This window comes from Setaria italica, chromosome II (genome assembly GCF_000263155.2).
Source record: "Setaria italica strain Yugu1 chromosome II, Setaria_italica_v2.0, whole genome shotgun sequence".
NCBI lineage: Eukaryota > Viridiplantae > Streptophyta > Magnoliopsida > Poales > Poaceae > Setaria > Setaria italica.
Window position 1 is genome coordinate 10,304,664 of NC_028451.1, and position 25,023 is coordinate 10,329,686.

At 42.7% G+C, this 25,023-nt stretch overlaps 3 protein-coding genes across 4 annotated transcripts; all 3 read left to right on the top strand.

Annotated features, from left to right (window-relative positions):
* The first annotated feature begins 14,033 nt into the window (after window positions 1–14,033).
* On the top strand, window positions 14,034–18,906 carry LOC101762091 (ABC transporter G family member 11). 2 transcript variants are annotated; one of them, XM_004955915.3, is made up of 9 exons: window positions 14,034–14,686; window positions 15,893–15,972; window positions 16,069–16,533; window positions 17,316–17,399; window positions 17,503–17,622; window positions 17,716–17,738; window positions 17,843–17,904; window positions 17,989–18,075; window positions 18,173–18,631. In XM_004955915.3, exons 1-9 carry the CDS (start codon window positions 14,239–14,241, stop codon window positions 18,205–18,207), a joined length of 1,404 nt encoding a protein of 467 aa, XP_004955972.1. In that variant the 5' UTR covers window positions 14,034–14,238; the 3' UTR covers window positions 18,208–18,631. The 2 variants fall into 2 exon arrangements, with proteins under 2 accessions (XP_004955972.1, XP_004955969.1); XM_004955912.3 differs by having other exon boundaries at window positions 14,037–14,686; window positions 17,716–17,904; window positions 18,173–18,906.
* Window positions 18,907–20,709: 1,803 nt separating this feature from the next.
* LOC101763853 (putative lipid-transfer protein DIR1) lies at window positions 20,710–21,336 on the top strand. Its single transcript, XM_004955918.2, has one exon. It carries the CDS (start codon window positions 20,802–20,804, stop codon window positions 21,111–21,113), a length of 312 nt encoding a protein of 103 aa, XP_004955975.1. The 5' UTR covers window positions 20,710–20,801; the 3' UTR covers window positions 21,114–21,336.
* Window positions 21,337–23,584: 2,248 nt separating this feature from the next.
* On the top strand, window positions 23,585–24,225 carry LOC101764249 (putative lipid-transfer protein DIR1). The gene has a single exon (XM_004955919.3). It carries the CDS (start codon window positions 23,662–23,664, stop codon window positions 23,974–23,976), a length of 315 nt encoding a protein of 104 aa, XP_004955976.1. The 5' UTR covers window positions 23,585–23,661; the 3' UTR covers window positions 23,977–24,225.
* Window positions 24,226–25,023: the final 798 nt, after the last annotated feature.

The window sequence follows — 25,023 nt, forward strand, 5'->3', positions numbered from 1 at the left end:
GAGTATTAAACGTAGACTAGTTACAAAACCCATTACATAAGTGGAGGCTAAACGGCGAGACGAATCTATTAAACCTAATTAGTCCATGATTTGACAATGTGTTACTACAGTAAACATTTGCTAATGATGGATTAATTAGGCTTAATAGATTCATCTCGCTGTTTAGCTTCCACTTATGTAATGAGTTTTGTAAATAGTCTATGTTTAATACTCCTAATTAGTATCTAAACATTCGATGTGACACGTACTAAAAATAAGCAAATTAAAGGGAACCAAACGCCCCCTTAGTTATAGTCATGTACATCTTGTGGCTGCCCATCATTACCTAAGTACCCCAATTTGCCACAGATCGATATGTTGTAATGGATACCGTGAACTATGCATCCAGTGTTAGGCCTGTGAATGAGGATTTAATTCTAATGATCATCTTTATTGGTAAACTTACAGAACAGGAATTGTAGAATTGCATTTGCAAACATGAATATAATTATTCACCTACTTGAGTAAATACTTTGATTTTACTGTATTAATTTTTTTTGTCTAAATCGAAAGAAAACATTTCACGTCATGTACAATTGAAAGTTGATGCAGAAGAGTAGTCTTCGTAGGATTAAATTACTTCTAATATGATAAATCCATACTGCAATAAAATGACTAAGAGAATCGAATCGTAGCAGGATGCTACTGAAAAAAAAACCACATTTCATTACGAAAGAAAACGTAACGAAATAAAAACTCTAAGATTTTACTGTAATACAATTTTAGTAGAAACATATCCTCTTATTTGATCAGCAAGTTTATTTGTTAGCCCACCAAAACGTAGGTTACCAAATTGTACCCCTCAACGTTTTGTCAAATTTGGAATGGCTTTCACTTCTACACTTTTTTATTGAAATCAAATACTCTCAAACTTGTTTTGGATGCCTGCTTTCTAAACCATCATCTCTTTGTAATTGGAGAGCTTATATTCTCAAACTTATGGGGACACTTTATAAGCGCAGGACATTAGTAGTTCTAGTCCTATATTTTATATAGTCACAAAAGAAGCCTATTTCTTCAATAATAAATGTAGTCATACAAGACGGTTCAGAAGATGTTTTTGTCAATTATTTCACTATTTTGTGCTAGGTCACAACAATTCCAGCTCAGCACCATTATGAGCGGACCATTATTTCCAACCCGTATGCAGTTATTACATGTCTCTGTTGCGCGTGGCTCTGAACACTAATCATTGGCTACATGTTCCTTTAACGAAACAGGTGCATTTTTCGATTTAGCATATCCATAACGATGGACCTGCCTAAGGTGCCACCGTGTGCAGCATTGATTCCAGATCCCATAATGTGTGTTGCACATGAACTATTTTCCTAGTATTGTTGTTAGTATATCTCCAACGTTCAATGTTAGTTTTTTCTTTTAAGCCGGATGAACAAAAAACTTCCAAAAACATACCGGGCACTCCAATAAATTGTTTCTCCAAGATAAGTGTCCTGAAAAGTAGACACCCTTATTTGTTAAAATCTACTACGTGAAAATGTATAGAAGCAACAACACAAACCAAATTGACTAGCAGCATGTGCTTTGAATTGTTTTCGAGACAACAGTTGAGCACACACCAATTCAAACATGGATATTTTCATAGATAGTTTCAACGTCTTCCCTAATTCTTTTGTTTGTGAGTTTTGCCCATGCCTGGGATACCTCTAATTACAAGACAACTATTGAACCAATGGCTTCTAATGACTGTGCCCCTCCACTACTATATGCAGTTGTCCTGGAATGTTGAGACTGTTTTCCTCAACTTGATATGCAAGGATCGTGGTATAGAAATAATAAGAAACTTTCATCACATTCGTCAATGTTCTTATACATACAAGCCAGCCACATGCCAAATTTACTGCAAACAATTAAATATGGTCAAAAACTAAAATTTATTGCAAACAATTAAATATGGTCAAAAAGCTATTGTCCCTTCATGTAATAATTTCGACGACACCTTCACCCTTCTTTTCAATTTTTGTATCCACACTAACAAGCCCCATCAAATCCGTACAATTTCCACATCAGTATTCACGCACGGAGGTCGACAACAAGTTCGTTGGTGGCTGCACTAATTTGCCATTTAATTTCGTTGTTATATCCACACTAACAAGCCCCATCAAATCCGAACAATTTCCACATCAGTATTCACGCACGGAGGTCGACAACAAGTTCGTTGGTGGCTGCACTAATTTGCCATTTAATTTCGTTGTTATCGAGTCAACATCGATCTTTCACTAGTAGAGAACTCGCCTTTAATCCCGATTGGTAGGATGCATATCTCCCGAAAATCCATCCGGGATAAACCAATCGGGACAAAAGGGATCTTTAGGCCTTGTTTGGCACGGCTTATTTCAGCTTTGGCTTCATCTATTTCACGCAAATCGAGACACTGTAGCGTGAAGCCATTTTGTAAGCCAAGACTAAAATGAACTAGAAGCCGGGTGAAGCCAGTTTTTTTTGGCTTCACCGGCTTTGGCTTCACCGGTGAAGCCGTTTTGGGATGAGCCGTGCCAAAGAGGGCCTTAGTCCCGGGTCCTTCAACCGGGAGTAAAGGGCCTGCCACGCCGGGCGCGGGACAGGCCCTTTACTCCCGATTGGTAAAAGCAACCGGGAGTAAAGGGTTCCCCTTTAGTCCCGGTTGGGTTTCCCAACCGAGACTAAAGTCCTACTTAAATTTTCATGCATGGCACCCTGCATGGCGCCTGAAATTTTCATGCATCACGTACGTAGTACCACGGCCCTTTTGTTAACCTTTAGTAGTTGAGACTTTTTTTATAATGAAATCAACTAGTATTTAAACGAACGAAATTTGTAATTATACAATTACTATATATATATGCAGTTCATATTCACAATTCAACTAGTATAATAAAATCAACTATATATACAAATAGATCTTCGCGCGTATTATATATACAAATCAAACTATATATCTACAATCTTCCCGTCGAGGTGTTGCTCGGAGCATCTAATTGCCATCCATCGTAATAAAATTCTCCTTGTGGATTTACCATCTCGTCCATTAGGAATCCAATAAGACCTTCACATATTGCCGCTACTCTTTCTTTCTTCAAGAGTCCTTGTTAAATATTTAACATCTATAATTTGGAAATTTGTGAATGTTACACGAACAATTAAATATAAGGAGCTAGAAAATAATTAACTAGTAATACGTACTTTAAAGTTATGCGGTGTCATCTTTAGTCCCTTGGGTCCCATAAAATTGTGCATGTGCTCACAGATGTAGTAGCCACATAGATTATTCCCGGGTTCCTATCTGAAGCACTTCAGTGCGGAAAAAAATAAGTTATGAAATATTCGTGTTATACAATGTACTAAATGTGCAGACTTCATACGTACCGGGAAGTCTGTGTTCCATGTAAGTTTTCTTTGAATGGACCTTTGTGTGTCCTTATAAATTGTTTCCATGCGCTGCGGATTAGAATAATAAATGATATAGTGTAATAGGGATAAAATTTAGGAAACAAACTTTTGCACAGAGATAAAGGTTCAGAATTATTACAAGCCTAGCATGTCTTGCATGTCTTGGTACTCCACCGGATCTTTCCTCAATGAATCGAAGACAGTGACGTGGCTTCTTTCAGGCTCAATTATAATGAAGATCCAGTGGAAGCTGCATACGTAAAATGTTCATGCATATTAGAGCTAACTAACATTAATCAAGTAAGGAAAAAGACAACAAAAGTAGACGGTATACACACACTTACTTGAAGTTGTATGGAAGTAGTATGAAATGCTTGAATTTTTGTTTGTCTAGGAAATTGTATACTTCCACCAAGATTTTTTCCGGCGATAATTGTATTTATTTTTGGTTAACTACGAATGGATCCATGAAGCCAATATGTAGGTACGCCTCTTGTCGGCACGTCTGAATTAGGATGCTACATAAAATGGAAGATGAAGTTAGTACGGTGACGCACGCAAAAAAAATAATGATATGAGCCAAAATTTACATGTAGATAAACGGACACTTAAAGAACCCAAGCGCTGATCAGAGAGACGTCCAGGGCATCATGATGGTACACTTCGTATATATCCTGGAAGTCTACCCATAGAACTTTCTCACCTTCGCCGTAAAAATCTATCGGTTTTACCTTAAGGCCCAACATCTCCCTCGAGTCGGCGGACACCTTCATGTACCATTGATGGAATTCGTACATCTTTGTTGACAGCTTCCGTACCAACTTAGGCCTTACTAGAGATTTGCCTAGCTCAAAAGTCCATCTCGGTTGAACTGGCGGTGCAGCTGGCGGCTCAACTTGCCCTAAACATTCATCAAGTCCCATACCGGTTTCTTCCATGAATTTCAATACTTGTGCTTGTTGATCCAAGGGCATTGCTGCTACCCTTTGAGCGTCTTTTTTTGATAAATGTCCGAGGTTGGGGACAGCACCACTGGAAGATGACTTTCCTTTCCTTTTGTCCCTCAAATCAGCCTTTACTAAAGCCCGTTTGTAGTTTGATAGTAGTGGTATCCTTTTCTTGGCTCCTTCTTCCATCCTGATAAAAAAGTTTAAATCTTTTTGATTTACTGGCGGTTGCTCCATCTCCCTTGCTTTTTTTTCTTCAGCTTGTTTCTTGAACCATGCACTGGCCTCTGCTTGGATTTCTGCCCACTGTTCTGCATGACTTAGTACCTCCCAGTGTTCCTTACGAGTCACTTCAGGCTCCTTTGTTTTCTTCTTTCTCTATCTTTGCTTGGGAGGCGGTACTCGTGACTTCTTTAGTGGTGTTGCAGGTTCCTTCATCGGGGCTGCTCTTAGTCTCGGCGACGGTGATCGGGGAGGGGTGTTGTTATTATCGTCGTCGCTCTCACCACCAAGATATGGTGGAGATGGAGACCTTGATAGAGCAGGAAGCGACGGCCCTGGAGCAGATTGTGCGGGAGATGACGGTCTCGAGCTGTGAGGAGAAGGTCGATGCTGGGGATCTATGGGGAGCGGTCTTGAGCTCTGAGGAGATGGCTCCATGCCGGGAATGATGATGTAGCATTTGCGCCATAGAATGATCCCATGAAGCGCATCTGTCAGTGTCCTTTCCCCATTGCCTCCCAGGAGGTCGAGCTCTAGGCCTTCATATTGGCTACCAACAAGCTGCTCTACGCGGACGCATGCATAGCCAGGTGGAATCTCCATGCCATGGCTGCTCTTCCCTGCTAGGATTGGTAACGCACTCCCGTACGCCACCTGTACATATAGCAGAAGTAATCAAGTTATTAAACTCCGATCCCGACGCATGGATCAATTGACAAGATTGCATAAATATTATGTATAAGTATACCTTAATACTGAGGTTGCCGACCGGTGCATGCAACTCACATGTGGTGCGTTGCGTGATGGCATCCACAGCGAACTGTTGCTCCTCTACGGGTAACCTGGGTGTCTGCGCATTGGGGAGCCCTGTAGAAGCACAACTTCTCAAGAGGCGTTGAGAAGGGCTGGCATAGTTTGGATTCTGCAATGCTCCAGATTGGGCCAACTCCGCAACTGCGTGGGCCACTCGACGATTGATTTCCTCCAACATTCTTTCTTCTTGTGACTGCACTTTGGATTCTAGCATCTGCCGCCAGCTCTCCTCGATCTGTTCCTTTCTTCGCTTGCGACTTCTGTACGATGCGCTGTCGCTTCGGAAAGCAAACTTCCACGGAATGACCCCGAACCCTCGGCAACGTCCTGGGTGCTCGGGATTACCGAGGGCCAATGTGAGCTCATCATTCTCTCGGTCCACCTTCTATCTCCCAGCCTTAGAATCTTCAATGTTCTTCATAAGACTTTCGGCCTTGTGACGTATTGTCTCATTGAATATTAACGTCCCATCCTCTTGGCTCAGGGAGCCTCCATGAGCGTAATACCAATTTTTTATCGTTCGGGCCAGTCAATAGTTGCAGGTACGATACCCCGTTCGATCAGATCTTGTTCCATCTTCTTCCATTTGGGAATTGCTGTGCCATAACCACCTCGCCCTAGATAATGATGGTACCCCTTCTGACCAGAATTTGTAGTGTTGGTCTGGATCTTTTTCACACCATTTCCACTCCTCTTATATTCAACAAATGCCTCCTAGTGGTCCCTCAACTTTGGCCACACATTGAAATCTGGAGTTCGGCCCTTCTTAATGTAGTTGGCAGAATTGTGTAGCCATCTTCTTCAGCATCCACGCTTTCACATCCTTTGCAATATATCCTTCGGGAAATGTGAAATGTCTCATGACATCTTCCCACAGCATATTCTTTTGTGTCTCTGGGAGCACGTACGGATTAGTGCTTTTGCCCTTCCATTCTCTGATGCTGATAGGCACGTTGTCCCTTATGATTGCCCCGATCTGACTCATGTACTTCTTTGCTACTTTTTTGGGAGCAACCAGCCTGCCCTCTTCTGTCACTTCTGTGATGACAAGCCTCCGTTCCATCACCTTTGTACGACCTTGGGTCTTCTGCCCTTTTGTCGATCCAGAGGCCTAATAGTTCAAGATTCGTTAATTAGTACGTAGTACTAACGGTGGCGTCAAACAATAGAAATTATATATACCTCACCAGAACCTTCCACCACGGCAAGGTGTTGCCAGGATCAGGCTCTTCATTCCCATCGCCGGACATGTTGAGAAACATGTCTGCCTGGGTGCCTTCTTCATCGTGTACGATATTGGAAGGTTGTCGCCACTACCATCACTAGCAATAATCTGATCCATGAGATCTTGCGGTATCGTCGTCTGCCATTTCAACTACTGATTGAAACATACATGGAATCATACATGACGGTCATGAATCATAGAACTCGATCATGAAATAGGAACCTCACACAAAATGAAATGTACATGAAATCGCCTTAGTTACATGTACGTGAGGGTATATACATGAAATCATACAATAACATGAATCCCACAAAGTCCGGAATGTTTATACAAATTTCAACAAATTAATAGTACTTTGTAAGAATTTCTACCAAATTTCTACTAATTTCTACATATTTATTGGAATTTCTACAAAATTTCTACTAATGCCTAATAATTTTACAATAACATGAATCCCACAAAGTCCGGAATGTTTATACAAATTTCAAAAAATTAGTAGTACTTTTGTAAGAATTTCTACCAAATTTCTACTAATTTCTACATATTTATTGGAATTTCTAAAAAATTTCTACTAATGCCTAATAATTTTACAATAACATGAATCCCACAACGTCCGGAATGTTTATACAAATTTCAACAAATTAGTAGTACGCTGTAAGAATTTCTACCAAATTTCTACTAATTTCTACATATTTATTGGAATTTCTAGCAAATTACTACTAATTCCTACTAATTTGAATGAATTTCTACAAAATTTATCAACTGATTTTCTACTGATTTTCTAACTGATCTACAAATATCTATTGATTTTCTAACTAATCTACTAATATCTATTCATTTTCTAACTAAAAAATAAAAAAGGCCCTTGCTGACGCAAGCCGGTGGGCTTGCATCAGCAAGAGCCGTTCGTTCTCGGCGCTAGTGCCGGCGGACCTCGCGCGGTGCCTAGCTGGGCGATGAGGTGGCCGGGGTGGCAGGACGGCGGCGGTCAGGGTGGTGGGACAGCGGAGGTGGGGACGGAGCGAGGTGGCCGCAGCAACAACGGGCGGAGGCGGCCGGCGATGAGAGACGGAGGCGGCCAGCAACAAGGGACGGAGGCGGCGCGCGCGACAGAGGCGGCAACGAGGCGCCGTGACGGATGAGGGTGTAGCGGCGACTAAGGATGTGGTGTTGACGGAGGCGGCGACGAGGCCCCGCGATGGAGGCGGCCGGCATCGACGAGGTCGAAGGGGCACGACGGAGGAGGATCGTGGGCGGGCCGGGGCGATGGAGAAGGAGGCGGTCCGGGTGCGGGCGAGGCGGTCGGGATGTGGGATGACGATGGCCGGGGCGATGGGCGACGAGGATGACGGCGAACGGCGAGGGAGGCGGATGGGCGTCGACGGAGCAGGCGGGACGGCGCGGGATCTTGGCGGCGGTGAAAATTTGGCTAAGTGTCGTAACTGGCGTGGGGTGGGGGTAGAAGAGGCTACAATGGGTTTTATCCCCCTTCATTTTTATCCTGGTTCGTAATTGAACCCGGGACTAAAGGCCCTTTTGTCCCGGGTGCCAACACCAACCGGGACAAAAGGGCCCCCCCTTTTATCCCAGTTGCTAACTGGAATCGGGATAAAAGGGTACGTCCCCGGCGGGAAACGAAAACTACCGTTTTATCCCGGTTGCAGTTGTCAACCGGGATAAAAGGGGGGCCTTTTGTCCCGGTTGGTGTTGGAAGCCGAGATAAAAGGGACGACCTTTGATCCCGGTTGCTTTTGGCAACATGGATAAAAGGTCCTTTTGTCCCGGTTTCTATTGGCACCCGGGACAAAAGGGCCTTTTCCCACACTTTCATCTCCCGCTTGTTTTTTGGAAAAAGGATTTCATTTATGTTTTCACTGCATTTCAAGATGCAAAAATAAAAAACTTGACATATTTTGAACATGCAAAAATATATTTAATTAGAAAGTATATTGACAATAAGTATGAATTAGTCATTAATTCTATACCAGTTCGTTTAGCCTCAAATAATTATTTTACTGCATCGCTATGATCAAGAAATTATTCAATTAAATAATTTCAATGTGAAAAAAAAATCCATGTATGTATGTGGTTAACATTGTTCATGATTATCTAATAAATCTTCACCTCAACAAATTTAAGAACACATGAAATCATACATAGGTTAAATTAAAAATTATATCGAGTACTACACAAAGGTCAAGTAAATTTAGCGCATTACAATACAACGTTATAAAATTTCTTCTTCACGAAAGTTCTTTGATCATGATCTCGGCATAAGTACGGAGCCTCTTCTTTGGATAGCAGGATGCTTGGATCAACTTCAACAGCGAATGGAGGCATGCTATCAAACTGATCATAATCATCTGATTGGTCTGTTTTATCCTCGACTCCCACAATGTTTCTTTTACCTGGAAGAACTATGTGGCACTTTGGCTCCCATGTCTCTTCTGGATTTCTCTTGGGTTTGCTAGACAGGTCCTTCACATAGAAAATCTGATGCACATCATTGGCAAGTATCAATGGGTCATCACTATATCCAGTCTTGCTCAGATCTACTATTGTCATTCCGTACTGATCTTTGGTTACAGCAGTTAGCTTCACCCAATTGCAAAGAAATAGAGGGATGTATAGCGGTCCTTATTCGAGTTCCCATATCTCCTGTATGAAACCATAATACGACTGCTTGCTATTATTTCTGTCCATGGCATCTATGCGGACACCACTATTCTGGTTCGTGCTTTTCTGGTCCTGGGCTCTCGTGTAAATTGTATAACCATTTATCTCATAGCCTTGGAATTTCACGATTGTGCTAGCAGGTCCCCTGGCTAACCAAGCGAGCTGTGGGTGAATCTCAGAGTTACCCATAAGTTGTTGGCGCAACCAGGAGGGAAAAGTTTCCATGTGATGACGTGTAAGCCAAGCATCGGATTTCGTCAGGTTTTGGAAACTACCATCTGCCTGTGCTGCTCGATATACGGAGACACAAAGGATGACTGTTGCAGAATAATGTAGTGTGCCTTGTCGAACAAATCAGTATCATTGCTCAAACTTGATTTCCTTCAAAGGGTGCCCATTCCCCGGAGCCTCTCCTCGTGGCGTGAAGTTGGAACCCCAATCGAGTCAATTGAGTCAATAAAATCAACACAAAACTCGATCACCTCCTCTGTTCCATATCCCTTGATACCTTGGATGGATCGATTACCTTCTGCGAAATCGCACTGAGAAACGCGCATAGCTTTATGAGCGGCAACCGGACATTTTCTGGTAGAACACCCCTTAGTGCAACCGGAAGCAACTAGGTCATCAACATGTGACAGTCATGAGCCTTGAGATTTGTAAACTTCTTTTGTTTCATATTTACTATTCCCTTTATATTCGAGGAGTACCCAGACGGGACCTTCATACTATTCAAGCATTCAAACATGGTATCCTTCTCTTTCTTGCTGAGAGTGTAAGTGGCAGGACGTAACTAGTGCTGTCCATTATCTCTCTTTTTCGGATGTAGGTCATCTCGTTGCCCCATGGCTTTCAGGTCCTGTCGTGCTTCCAATGTATCTTTTGAGGTCCCATAAACACCCATGAAGCCTAGCACGTTCACGCAAAGATTCTTCGTCAGGTGCATCACGTCTATTGCGTTGCGAACCTCTAGGATTTCCCAATAAGGTAGCTCCCAAAATATTGACCTTTTCTTCCACATGGGTGCACGTCCGTTATCATCGTTCGGAACAGGTTGGCTACCATGACCCTTTCAAAAGACTACATTTACATCCTTTATCATCTCGAAGACACGCTTTCCATTACGGTGTGCAGGTTTTTTTACGATGGTTTGGCATCCCTTTGAAATGCATCCCGCTCTTTTTCAGCTGGTAGTGAGCAGGAAGAAATCGATGATGACCCATATAGACGACCTTCTTACAGTGCTTGAAATACATGTTGTCTGTGTCATCTAAACAGTGGGTGTAGGCCCGATATCTCTTATTTTTCTGTCCCGAAAGGTTACTCAGTGCAGGCCAATCATTGATGGTTACAAACAACAATGCTCGTAGATTAAAGATCTCTTGTCTATCCTCATCCTACACACGTACACCTTCTTCCTTCCAGAGCTGTAAAAGGTTATCAACCAACGGTCTTAGGTGCACGTCAATGTCGTTGCCGGGTTGTTTTGGGTCTTGGATAAGCATCGGCATCATAATGAACTTCTGCTTCATGCACAGCCAAGAAGGAAGGTTGAACATACATAGGGTCATAGGCCAAGTACTATGACCACTACTCAACTCACCGAATGAATTGAATCCATCAGTACTTAAATCAAATCTTATGTTCGTTGCTTTACTTTCAAAGTCTGAGAATGCTCTATCAATTGATCTCCACTGAGCCCCATATGCGGGGTGTCTCAGCATCTCATCTTCCATACGTTCTTCTTTGTGCCATCGCATCAATTTAGCATTCACCTTGTTCCTGAACAAGCGCTTCAAGCGTGGTATTATAGGAAAATACCACATCACCTTCGCGGGAACTCTCTTCTTGGGAGACTGCCCCTCGACATCACCAGGATCATCTCGCCTGATCTTATACTGCAGCGCTTCGCAGACGGGACAAACATCCATTTTCTCGTATTCATCACCACGATAGAGGATACAGTCATTAGGGCATGCGTGTATCTTCTAAACATCCAATCCGAGAGGGCAAATAATCTGTTTAGCTTTATATGTTGTGGACGGTAATTCATTATTCTCGAAAAAAATCTTCTTGACAATGTTCAATATCCCCTGAAATGCCTTATCGGACACACCATTTTTTGCCTTCCATTGCACAAATTCTAGTGTCGTACCTAGTTTTTTATGGCCCTGCTGGCAATCTGGGTATAACAATTTTTGGTGATCATCTATCATGCACTGCAACTTTGTTGCTTCCTTCTCAGTTTCGCAATCTCTGTGTGCATCTGATAGAACCTGACCAAGGTCATCAGCAGAGCCATTTTTTGCAAACTCATCTTCATCAGCCTCGCCCATTGTATTATCTGCAAAAGTTTGGCCTGCAACCCAGTCCGGAATGTTATCATCATCCTCCTCCTCTTCGTCGTCTTCCATTACAACCCCTCTTTCACCGTGCTTGGTCCAAACCAAATAGTTAGGCATGAAACCGTATTTAAACAAGTGGCTGTGAATAGTCCCCCAGCAATCCTTTGAATAGTCCTCCTTGTTATTGCATTGGAAGCATGGACAACATACGAACCCATTCTCTGGCTTGTTTGCTTTGGCCACTTCGAGAAAATAATGCAAGCCATCAATAAACATCTTGCTCCGTCTGTCTGCATTATACATCCATTGCCGGTCCATCTGCATCGTATTACGCATGAAAATGGATTACACTTGAAAATGGATTACGCGTGAAAATTGATTATGCATGAACGAGGATTACACTTGAAAATAGATTACGCGTGAAAATGGATTACACTTGAAAATGGATTCACGATTGAAAACATGTCAAACGTTGTAGTGCAAATAATGCTGAACGTTTAGATATAGATACAAATACACATATTTAAATTAAAGATCCAAACAATATGATACAATACGACAAGCCATCCACTGGTTATTATCTTGGAGGACTTTAAGCATCCTTGGGCGATGAAGTCGAAGGTTCCGCTGACCCAGCCTCATCCTGTGATTTATTTGTGCCGCCTGAAATGGTAGTACTAAGTGGCGTGAAACACCCGGGACTGAAGGTGGAGCATAACGACCACCAAAAGGAGGTTCCTGACCTGCGGCAACAGCTTCTTCATAACGTTTCTGCAAAAAACGAAGCATTGCTTTCTCCAACGCGCTCATTTTCTTCGGCTTATCCTGAGAGCCAACTATGATTTTCCCCTTGCCGAAAGAGGAACGACGATCGCCCCCACCATCGCCACTTCCTCCAGTAGCAGAAGCTATCTATGTACAAAAATTCTTACCTTAGCACTGCAGAACTTGTTGAACTTGAAGACCGTGATCATCTCGGTGAGCATGTTCTCAACTGGGCGACACCGTACTTCGTCATGGAAAAGGTTTAATTTTACAAGAAAGGGGACACAGTCTTCCACAATGTCTGTTGCCGCTCTTTCGTAAAATCGAACCTCCTCCTTGACGTCCGTTGCTGCTCCACGGAGAACATGCTTACCAAGATGAACATGAAAATATGCCTGTAGAACTTGTTGAACTTCAAGACCGTGATCATCTGGCGAGCATGTTCTCAACTGGGCGGCACCGCACTTCGTCATGGAAGAGGTTCAATTCTACGAAAAAGGGGACACGGTCACGATATCCGTATCCATTCTTTCTCGTAGAATCGGACCTCCTCCTTGACATACGTTGCTGCTCGGCGGAGAACATTCTCGCCGAGATGAACACGGTATGCAAGTTCAACAAGTATGGATTTGAAAAAAAATATTGAATTTGACAAGAAAACCGTCTAGACAAGGTAGCATCATTCTTAAACCACTGTAAGAATACATACTATATATGACACATCAATCTCCCTCACATTCTAGCTCAAAGTACCTCTCCATTTTCTACTTCATCACATTCTAGCAAATAAACTATCCATCTCCAAAGCATAAATCAAAGCGTAACACGAGGATGAAGTAGCAAACCTTCACAATACTTTTGTTGGATGAGTGAAATTTCCACGAAAATGAGGGAAAAAAATTCGGGCAGCACCTCCCTTGCTTCGGCACCACCAGAGAGTAGGTGAAGCTCAACTCTCTATCTTTGTGGTGGACTGACTCGGGCTGGAGGAGGAAGAAAGGCCTCTGTCTTGGTATATAATGGGGATGAGTTTTTATCCCGGTTAAAACCTCCAACCGAGACAAAAAGGAACACCTTTTATCCCGGTTGAAAGTTTACTCCCGGTTGGAGGCTCCAACCGGGACAAAACGGTAACCCTTTTGTCCGGTTGGAGGATCCAACCGGGAGTAAACTATTTGTCCCGGTTGGTAACACCAACCGGGACAAAAGGGTAACCCCACTGACGCCCCGGAACTAGCCGTTACAACCGGGACCCCCTTTAGTCCCGGTTGCAAATACCAACCGGGAGTAAATCTCCCCTCCATTTTTGCCTACCGTGGTGCACCCCTTTTCTCCTAGGCCTACTTTAAACCGGGACAAAAGGAGGTGTATCGAAAGTCAGTTCTCTACTAGTGTTTTTCTCTTTTTCAGTAAAGCCAAATAACTTGTATGTTGCTTAACGTCGACTTCAAAAACCTGCATTGTGAATATTCTCAACCTTTTTCCTGTGGAAAAAAGGAGCGATGGGACCCCTATTGAAAGGAGTCTACAAAGAGCACAAGAAAGGGAAAATGAATTAGTCCTTCCCGCCTTAACCATCCCCTTCTACTGCTCTCTATAAATTGGACAGGTAGTAGATCGAAGTAGCAAAACACGGTGCTACAAAAATCACCACAACATACCCTCTTTGGCAAGTATTTAAGAGCCTCATCATATGCCACAACCAACAAAGCATCACAAAAGTCTAGTAAGAAACAATATTACTGAAACAACGTGCACACACAGACATCTACAGTCATAGCGAGGCTCATAGCTCTAGTGATCGACTGATCGTCGATCCATGGCAGCCTCACCGCTACCAAGATGGGCACCGACACCGAGCCCGACCAGACCGCTCAGGGTGTCGAGCACCGGGCAAACAGTGATGTCATCATGTAGCAGCTGGGCGGTGTGCAGCTCGTTCAGCTCCATCTTTGTGCCCTTCCGGTGTTCTGCCGCGCCGCCGTCGCCAGCGGATGCTCCGGCCAATGCGGCGGATGACGGCGGCGGCCGAGTCGGCTGTCATCCACTGGACTGTGTTGGAGCAAGAGACCGTGATCTTCGCCCAGAGGATGCCAGGCCTAGGGTTTTCCTGACATGGGAGGACCTCACGGTGACAGCCTCCAGTGGGAAGGGGAGCCGTGCAGTGATTCTCGACAGGCTCAGCGGGTGTGCACGCCCTGGCGAAGTTCTGGCTCTTATGGGGCCTTCGGGTTGTGGCAAGACCACCCTACTTGACGCCCTGGCTGGTGAGCTCCATAATCATTTGCCTCGCGTGATAATCAATGTCTTAAGAATTTGGTAATAACTTGAAAACGGGTAATGTCTATATTAGATGAAATTTTGGGCAATCCCAAACCATGCAGTAGGGTAGCTTACCACCCTCTTATTTCGATAGTCAGATCTGCCATGTCTCCCAGTATTGGCCAACTGCCACCGTTCCATAATTTGCACCACATTAGGCATGCCAGTATGCCACCCAATGCAACAAAGATAAAGTCACAAAGAAACCGATAGGCACATGCTCAAAGTATGCTGAATTCATCCAAAGGTAGGTTGTTTGTTTGCAGTGTATGAGACACCGCCACCGTGCTATGGACCATTCTTCTGCCTAGGCAAAGAGTTGTCGTGCCGTGCCGACACAGTCCACCATGCCTAATGTGTTTAGAAGTCTAGGACCGAAGCGGCTGGGTCGGCACAGCACGACCAGAGTCCCACCTCTACCTTTTGCCATAAAAAACGGCATTTAAGTATAACCGCAGGGTTTATTCTATCGGAGTTAAAAATGGAGAAAATAAGAGGTGAAATGTACTCAATTTGCATGTATTTATTGAACATGTGCAAATAAAATCCACCTTTATTTTGATTTTACTTTTTAACTTGTATCAAAAAAAAATTGATTAAAATGCATATTTAGAAAAAGCATTTTGTGTTTAATTAGAGTAAGCACATATGAACATCCCTCCTTCCGTCCCAAAAAAAGAGACATTCTAGCTTTATCTTAAGTCAAACATTCTTAATTTTAATCAAATTTATAGAGAAAAGTAACCGTGCTTATGACATCAAATCGGTGTATTATGAAAATATATGTCATGATGAATTTAATGGCCCTTATTTCGTACTATTTGTACTTTTTTTTTGGAAACAGGAGGGATTGCCCCCTACTGATTATATTAATATTTAAAAGAAACGGTACATTTTGTAGTGACTTAGAGCAGCAAATCTAGAATGATTCATTTTTTGGGACCGAGGGAGGGAGTAAGGACTAAGCATGCATGGATAGGATAGTGACCAGGTTTTAGTTAGCTTTAGCACCTGGCCTTCAAGCTCACACGTCACCGGCGCCTTTGTTCGATGACTTGAGTTGGTAGTACATGGATGTCTTCTAGAACAGGATTACAGGAATAGTTTCTTCACAGACAAAGAGCGAGTATCCATGTGTGTTTTTAATGCAGGACGACTTGGGAACGATAAGAAAAAGACGGGTAGCATCTTGATCAATGGCCGACGAGAGAAGCTTGCTTTCGGAACATCCGTAAGTTATTAGTTGTCCAGATCTCGGAAGCAATAAAGTTTCGACGTTTCCACTCAACCAATACTACCCTTGCATTAACTGATGACCATACTGAAGGCCTACGTGACCCAAGAAACCCTGCTGATGGCGACGCTGACGGTGGCGGAGGCCGTCCACTGGTCGGCGGAGCTCCAGCTGCCGGGCTCGGTGCCGGCGGCCGAGAGGCGTGCGCGCGCCGACCGCGCGATCCGGCAGATGGGGCTGGCCGCGGTGGCCGGGAGCCGGATCGGCGGCCGCGTGTGCAAGGGGATCAGCGGCGGGCAGCGGCGGCGGGTCAGCATCTGCGTCGAGCTGCTGGCGTCGCCGGCGCTGGTGTTCCTCGACGAGCCCACCAGCGGGCTCGACAGCACCGCGTCGCTCCACGTCATGAGCCGCATCGCGGGGCTGGCCCGGGCGGAGGGGATGACGGTCGTGGCCGCCGTGCACCAGCCCAGCAGCGAGGTGTTCCAGCTCTTCCATGGCCTCTGCCTGCTGGCGTATGGGAGGATGGTCTACTTCGGCCCAGCAGCGGAGGCCATCGAGGTTAGTGATACCTCTAGCTGCTACCATGCATGGCGCATTTTCAGTTGTTAATTAGTTGTTGGTTACTTGGTTGCATCAGATATGGCTTTCAACAATAACTGTACATCATGTGATGGTTATTTGTATTTGAATGGGTTCAAGTGGCTGTGCAGATGTTATTAATATGATAAAAAAAAAGGACAGATGGACCACCATGTACCATTCATCATAATGCCAATAAGATGGCTTTCAACACTAACTACTCTTTATAACTTTTAGTAGAAAGTTCAAACAACTAGTAGCTAGCTAAAACACATTGCTTTCCCTTGAACCAATTGCCAATATGGTTCACTCGTTCTAAACCCATCCACACAAGCAGCTCCAGTAAAATATAAATATAATGCATTTTATTTGAATGTTATCAACAGAAGGTTCATGCTTGTGCAATTATTATTTTTGTCCATTCTTCCTTGACAAGACTATTTTTATTGGTAAACTATTTTTAATTAGGAAGGCTTAGCCATGGCCTCGAATATAATGTTCTAAATATATTCCTTAGTCTTATTAATTAGATAATGTCAAAAGAGTATTTCATAAGTACTGCTTCTAAGTGCAACTTGTAGAATATGCATTCCCAACTGTAGATACATGTAAAATCATGAACATGAACCACACATCTTTCCCTATCTTACCTTCTTTACACATTGTGTTGTGTGCATATCCATGCTATGTTTACTGCATAAGCACATGAAGTTGTCCATTCAAATACGTTATTTTACATATGACTTGTTTGGTTTGTGCAGTTCTTTGATGCTAATGGCTACCCATGTCCCTTGAGAAGGAACCCTTCAGATCACTTCTTAACGATGATAAATAAAGATTTTGAGGTATCTATATCTGGTATTATAGTTATATTCTTTGTGCATTCTTGGTATATGCTTAGTATGTGCATATGTTATCTTATGCTTACAAGAAAAATCATTTGAGTAGGAATTTGATGAAGGGTCCACACTTATGTTACCATGCGCGGATGAAGTCATACAAACTTTAGTAGATTCCTTAATATCTCGGGGGAGTTTAGGAATGAAAAATGAAGCATTTACAATGGAGGTATATAAGTCTCTATGTTTAGTCGAACAAGCTATATCATGGATACATATGTATGACTGATATTCTTACATCACCTTTGAAATAATTCAACAGGGTGCACCTTTAACTAAGAAAAGGCAAGCTACTTTCTTTACCAAATGTGCAGTGTTAACCAAAAGGTCATGTACTAACATGCATCGAGATCTGGGCTACTATTGGTTGCGATTTGGTATCTATATAGGCATTTGTGTGAGCATTGGAACAATTTTCTGCAATGTTGGCTACAGTTTTGCATCAATCCAGGTAAGAAGATTAAATCATTATATGCATACTAAAGCATTGGAAAGCTTGTGTATTTAATGCCATGGCACTCCTTGAGCATTTCAGGCAAGAGCCTCTATGATAATGTTTACATCAACTCTATTGACAATGATGTCAATTGGAGGATTCCCATCATTTGTCGAGGACTTGAAGGTGCAGATGTCAATACCAATGGAGATATGTCTTAGTTTTCGTGAGGTAGTGTTGCAGACCTGTATTTCATTGCTCTCTGTTTTTTTGGCAAATGCAGATATTCAGAAAAGAGCAGCTGAGTGGTCATTATGATGCTACTGCATTCGTCATCTCTAACACACTTTCATCAACACCATACTTAGGGATCATCTCTATAATACCAGGTGCAATAGCTTATTACCTGACTGGGCTTCAAAGAAGCTTTGATCACTTTGTCTACTTCGCGGCAGTGCTATGGGCATGCACAATGCTGGTTGAGGGATTGATGATGATTGTTGCAGCCATTGTGCCTGATTTTCTTCTTGGCATAATCACTGGATCAGGAATCCAAGGACTACTAATGCTAAATGCTGGTTTCTTCAGGCTTCCAAGTGACCTTCCAAAACCCATATGGAAGTATCCGACATACTATATCTCCTACCACAAATATGCCACTCAAGGACTTTACAAGAACGAGTTTCTGGGTTTAGCATTTGAGAATTTAGGAGGAGAGGGGCTCACTATTAGTGGTGAGTACATCCTTAAGACCTACTTACAAGTGGAGATGGGTTACTCGAAGTGGGTGGATCTTGCCATATTGTTTGCCATGGTCTTGATCTATAGGGTGCTTTTTTTAGTTATTATAAAGGTAGGTGAGGCAGTGAGACCCATGATTAAATGTATATCACTTAAAGTGTAATGAATACCTTTTCTTTTCCCCCCAAGTCATGCTATCAACGGTTGGTTGTATTGTATAGATTGTAATATTAAATCTAATGGAACCTATTGATGTTGGTTGTATTGGTGTTCAAAGTATATTTAATTAATATTGATCCCATATAGAGAAGCCAACATCAACACAGCCAATACATCACCTATTTAGTCTACTAAATGATACTCCCTCCGTCCCAAATTACTATTTGGTTTGACTTTTTATTTGGTTTGACTTTTTCTAGATACAGAACTTTTGATTTTCATATAGATATATACTATATCTAAATACATAGTAAAAATTATGTACGTAGAAAAGCCAAAATGAATAATAATTTTGGACGGAGGGGTACTTGTTATAAAAATGAGGTCCCATTTGGAAAATTAGTTTAATTTGTTAAAAAAGAGAGGTGCTAGATACACTTAGTCTCACCAAGACAATTTGCAACCCTAAATGCAGGGTTGTTCTTCCAAGTATCATCTATGTTTGACTACTGCTGATGTTCTTTCTTTCCATATCATGGTTATAAGTTCCTGACTATGCGAAACATTAATTAGCTACATGGTTCTCGTGTATCCATCCTATCTTTTCTTGATTGGCTTCATCTATTATATTCTTTTCAATTTATTTTGTTTTGAGTATTTTCAATATAGCCATAAATCCCGCAATACTTCCTATCTAAAGATATCGTGCAATCATTTAGGAATTCATTTGTAGGTATAAGTCTCGTGCTTCTCCATATGGGATCGATATAAACTAGATATACTTTTGGAAAAAGCTGTACTAGACAAAAAAATAGCAAATAAACAGGGGTCTTTCAGTGATGGGCTTCTAGAAGATCAAGGATCATCATGTATGGGCAATGGGCCTCGGTAGGCCCAATATAGAGGAATCTTGCAAAATAACTTACTTCAGCCTCAAACTGATCGGTCTAGCCCCGAATAAAATAGGCCTTCTAAAAGCATAAAACAAGCATTCAGGTGTTCCTTCAAAAACCCATAGAAAGGATCCAAATAGGAAGGAAGGTGATCAGCAAAATCCAAAATAGCCCCATCAGGCGCGGCTAGGACCATATAGCTAGCTCAATTGGCACACCACAAATATGGTGTCAAATGCAAAATATTTACATGATGAAAGTTGTAGATATATATTCTCGAGATCCCCAGTTACAAAGGAAAATATTGAGTCTGGCACTGAAATTCGTGGAGGGATGTATCATACACATCCCCATTTCTAGTTAAATTTATAAATATGTGCAATCTATTTAGGACTAGTGAAAATAGAATCTATGCCATTGAGACATCTTCATCAGTGAATCGAAGTATATTCCATTTGAACCAATTGCTAACATTTACAGTAACTGTTAAATAGGAATATAAAAATATTTTTGAATACGAATGTAATGATATCAACTTTGTTTTGCAATAATTATGAATTATGCTGGTAAAAGAAGTCTTATAATTTCAAATGGAGGGAGTAGATGCAACTGATGCCCTTGCAGGCGTAACCATATATACTTAAATCTATGAATGTACCTTACTATTACATCCTTAATTTGAGGTGTTCAATTATCTTCCAATGATTGTAAAAATTCCTTCTAGGGAAGATGGAGGGAAGATGGAGGGAAGTGGAGACTGAACCATCACCACAACCCGTTTTCTCTTCTAGGAAAAAGTAGTCAACGAGCTCCTTAGTGCTGAAATTCAATTGCTATGAATCAAGCACTACTTTTCAACCTTTCACGTGCGAATTTTCCTACTGGGAAACAAAGCTTCTTCCTTGAGAGGCGATTTGGAGCAACAAGGACCACATCAAAATATCTGAAACAAGCAGCTACTAGTCAGCAAAACTACAAAGTTTTTCCCTATAAATAAGAGCCCCGAACCAAACACTCTCCTCACAACTCTAAAACAGCCAAACCAATAAATCGAGGCCCCTATCTTATTTCCCAAAGCTACACCTTGAACACATATAGTAAGTTAGTAACCAATCAACCATGGCAAAGGCCCAGGCAATGGGCGCTCTCCTGACCGTCCTGGTGGTCCTCGCCACGTCGGCCGAGATGGCGCACGGCATCTGCAACCTGTCGAGCACCGGCATCCGGGCATGCCAGCCGGCGGCGGCCATCCGCAACCCGACCGACCAGCCGTCGTCGGAGTGCTGCGCCGCCCTGGCGGGGGCCGACCTGCCGTGCCTGTGCCGGTACAAGAACGCCGCCGGCGTGTGGGTGAGGTTCTACAGGATCGACATCAACCGCGCCATGGCGTTGCCGGGCAAGTGTGGTCTTGCGATGCCAGCCAACTGCTGATGATCACCGGTGCCTTGCTGCGTATACAGCTACTACTATGTAGCTACGTGATCGAATAAATGATGCCCGTAAAAGACCTGTGTGTCAGAACTGTATTATGTATTGTATGTCCCGTCCACTGCAAAGTTGGACGCATGAGTATGAATGGAGGATCTTTCATGACTCTCACAGAGCTTTATTTGTGTTTGTCGAGCAATCCTTAATGAAAATCATTTGTTTTCAAGTCGTGGGAGTAGAGTCTTCAAATGTATACTGGATAAATACCAGATGCACTATTTTTAGATATTTTAGCGATGGGAGAAAGGAGAGAGAAAACTGCATTGTGGAAGAGAAGAAAAATCTTTGCAGCATGTACTTTTTCCAGACATGGTTCATAGTAGTATATTCAGAAAAAATCACATGAGTGAAAAGTTTATGAAAATGTCACTGACAAGCCCTTGATCATGGCTATCATCCTACTAGGAAAATTAAAGCTTCTATCTTCACATGAGAGTAAGAAATTGGATGCTTAATTAACTAGGAATAATCTGTATTCCTGAAATTGCTTTGGAGACATGATTTTGGGGCAAGTTTTTGAAGTACAAGTGAATTGCTCACATTTTCCTATCAGTTTAAACTTTTAGGATGGATTGGTTGGTGCATATAACTCAATGAAGCTAGTGGAGACCGTTGGCACAGTCTTTGTACGGAGGCAAACACTCGCTCTTGGATTACAGCGCCATAAAGCAACTCATTAAATATTATTGTGCTTGGTAGCTTTTCTTTTGTCTGCGATAGCTAGAGTCCAGAAATAACAAGCCGAATAGAACAATGAACTGTGTATATAGAATTGTATCGTGAATTCCTTCGATTTATATCAGCGCATCCAGCTAGTGTTGGCTGGCAATTGGCTGAAAAAATGGTCAATACAAAGACGATATATGTGTTTTAACAAAAAAATTTAGTGCCTGTCGACATCTGCATCAAACTTTTGGAGCCCTGGTCCTCAAATGCTATCATGGATGACCAGTAAGACCTGAGCTATCGATCATGCATGGACACTCGATCATGGGTGCTTGCCCAACCCAATAGGCAATAGCACTACGGAAGTCGGCACAGAATTACATTAAGATAGCCAGACATTGACACTAGAACATATTTAGGCAGTATAATTTTCTTATGCAATTCTCATCAAGGCCTGTTAAGTTTTTGCAGAACACCACGAGAACTTAAACATGTATCAACGCCACTGTACTTTTAAAACAATTAATTCATTTGACCTACTTAGAATAATTAACTAAAGTACACGACTGAAAGAAAAGATGCAATTGGTCTATATATATGTTTTTAATGGATTTTTTATGGAGCAGTGGTGTATGGATGAAAACTACCATGGGCTGAATAGAAGATTTGGTCAAAACATTTAGCTTGTATTCTCAGTTAACAATTATCTAGTTATAAATTTGAATATCTGATTAATTCTTGTAGTCTATTGGAGCTTCTATCTTATAGATAACTAGATTCTATATATAACACAAAAACTATAGTACCATACGGTACCCTTAAAAATACTCCTACATAAGAGAGAATAACCAAACACTGACACTAAATCGTCTCTTGGCAAAACCTTTTTAGAAGCACTTGTCCTCTCTCAAGCCAGTCCTGGCTAGTTTGCCAATTAAGCTAGATAGCACTCTTGACAAGTTGATTGTTTTGTCGTCGTTTTATTTAGATTTCTTCAACGCTTTGCTTTCGAAGTCGTTCAAGCATACTTTATCATCTTCGAAACACACGCACGCACGCACAAGTTCCAACATTTCACGATGTTGATGGTTATTTGTGCGTGGCTCTGTTAGTTAATCTCATTTTCATTTAGAAGCTTCTCAAATGGCCAATGGTGTTTGCATTGTAATTTTTTTTTGCATTTTTTCCTACTAATGGTGCAAAAAATTCCAGCAAAACATTATTGACTAAGAATTACTGTCAAAAAATTCACAATAGAAAAATTATAAAAAATTGACGACACTATCAACAACTTAATAATGTAACTCTTGAAAAATAATGAGATCATCTAGTGAATATAGTATCCAAACTTTCAAAACCTTGGCTATATATATATTTGAAAACTTAAATTTTATCTCAAACGGAATTTCACACTCTTAAAAAGATTTGTTCAATTTTAAATATATTGTACAATGGAAGTTTGTGGCCCATCAATTCTCAGAGACCTGGAGGCGTCCAACGAGGACGAAATTCTTTACCAGTTATGAATTCCTTAACATTTTTCTCTTTGCAAGGACCACACATATGATCTCCCACTTTTGTTTTTATTAGCAATATAGAACTTGTGTCCAGCTGGAAATCACGTCGATCGAAAGAACTATCACAGGAATATTAGGTATGTAGTAGCAATACTTATCAGTAAGAGCGTGACATGTTCCACACTATGGTCCTATAAATAGGAACTCGCACCAAGCTCTCTCTTCACACCAGCTCACGCAAAACATAGAGCCGAAAACCCAAAACAACCAAGTCAGTAGCTCTTGCAAGAAAATTAACATTAGACACAATGGCAAAAACACAAAAATTAGCTGCACTGCTGCTTGCCATTGTAGTTGCCCTCGCTACAATGGAAGGCGCCCATGCCATCTGCGGGATGGCGAACGAGGACTTCAAGCTGTGCCAGCCGGCGGCGGCCGTGAATGACCCGACCGACAACCCGTCGGCGGAGTGCTGCGCCGCCCTTGGTAAGGCCGACCTGGGATGCATCTGCCGCTACCGGGGCGTCGCCGGCATATGGATGAGGATCTACCACATCGACCCCAGCCGCGCCATGGCGTTGCCGGGCAAGTGCGGCCTCACCATGCCAAACAACTGCTCGTGATGCCATGCTCGAGTCTATGATCGCATTCCCGCAAAAAAAAGTCTATGATCGTACATCGTGCATCCATATGACTAGCTTAATAAGCGGAAGTGCGTGAAAGGCCTTGTGTGCTAGTGTTATAGTGCCTGTGCTGAAATATTTAAAGTTGTTTTGATATGAAAGTGTGTGCAGAAGTGCACGACGTTTGTTGTCTATCAGTTCATAATGTTAAGTGTAAGACTTATGCTGAAATTATTAAAATTTCTTTCATATGAAAATGTGTGCAGAAGTGCACGACGTTTGTTGTCTATCAGTTCATAATATTAAGTACTCTAAGGCTCCCTTTGGTAGGCTTCAGAAGGTGCTTCTCCACCGGCTCCATCCGAAGCCCTGTCAAATGGTAGGAGTTGGTAGGAGGGCAAATGGCTTCATTTGAGAAGCCCTTGAAAAAAAAACCCGGCTCCCCGCAGCTCCTCCCCGTCTGTGGGACCGAAGCCTCGAGTTTGCCCCTGAGCGACCAGGTGAGGTAGCAGCAGAGGACGACGAGCGCGGGCAAGGCAGGGGTGGAGGAAGGCAGCTGCGTGTGGAGGCAAGGTGGAGGAAGATGGTAGCGCGGGCGTAGGCGCCCGGCGGGCTGGTAGAAATGGCCGGGAGCATGAGGCAGGGGAGGAGGAGTAGGCGGTGGGCGGCAGCACTTGCGGGGTTGGGACGGGAAGCTACAGCGGCGCTTGCATGCCTGAGATGGGCAGCGGCGGCAGCATTCGCGTGGCCAGGACCGAAGGCAACGGCGATGCAGCATGCTGGCTGGGATGGGAAGCCGTGGTGGTGGAGATACTCGTGCGACGACAAATCGGGACGGCGAGGCTGGAGTGGAGCGCTCAGGCCATCCGGCGTCGGAGTACGCTCCTGGTAGGAGAAGGGTGGTGGGGAGGAACGGGAGTGACTCGTGGAGAGGATGAGGGTGTTCGGATAAGGAAGAAAAGGTAGGAGGGAAGGAAATAAAATAGAAAGGGGAAAATGGAAGAGAAAAAAAAGGAGGGGAGAAAAGGAACGGGAGAAAGAAGAAAA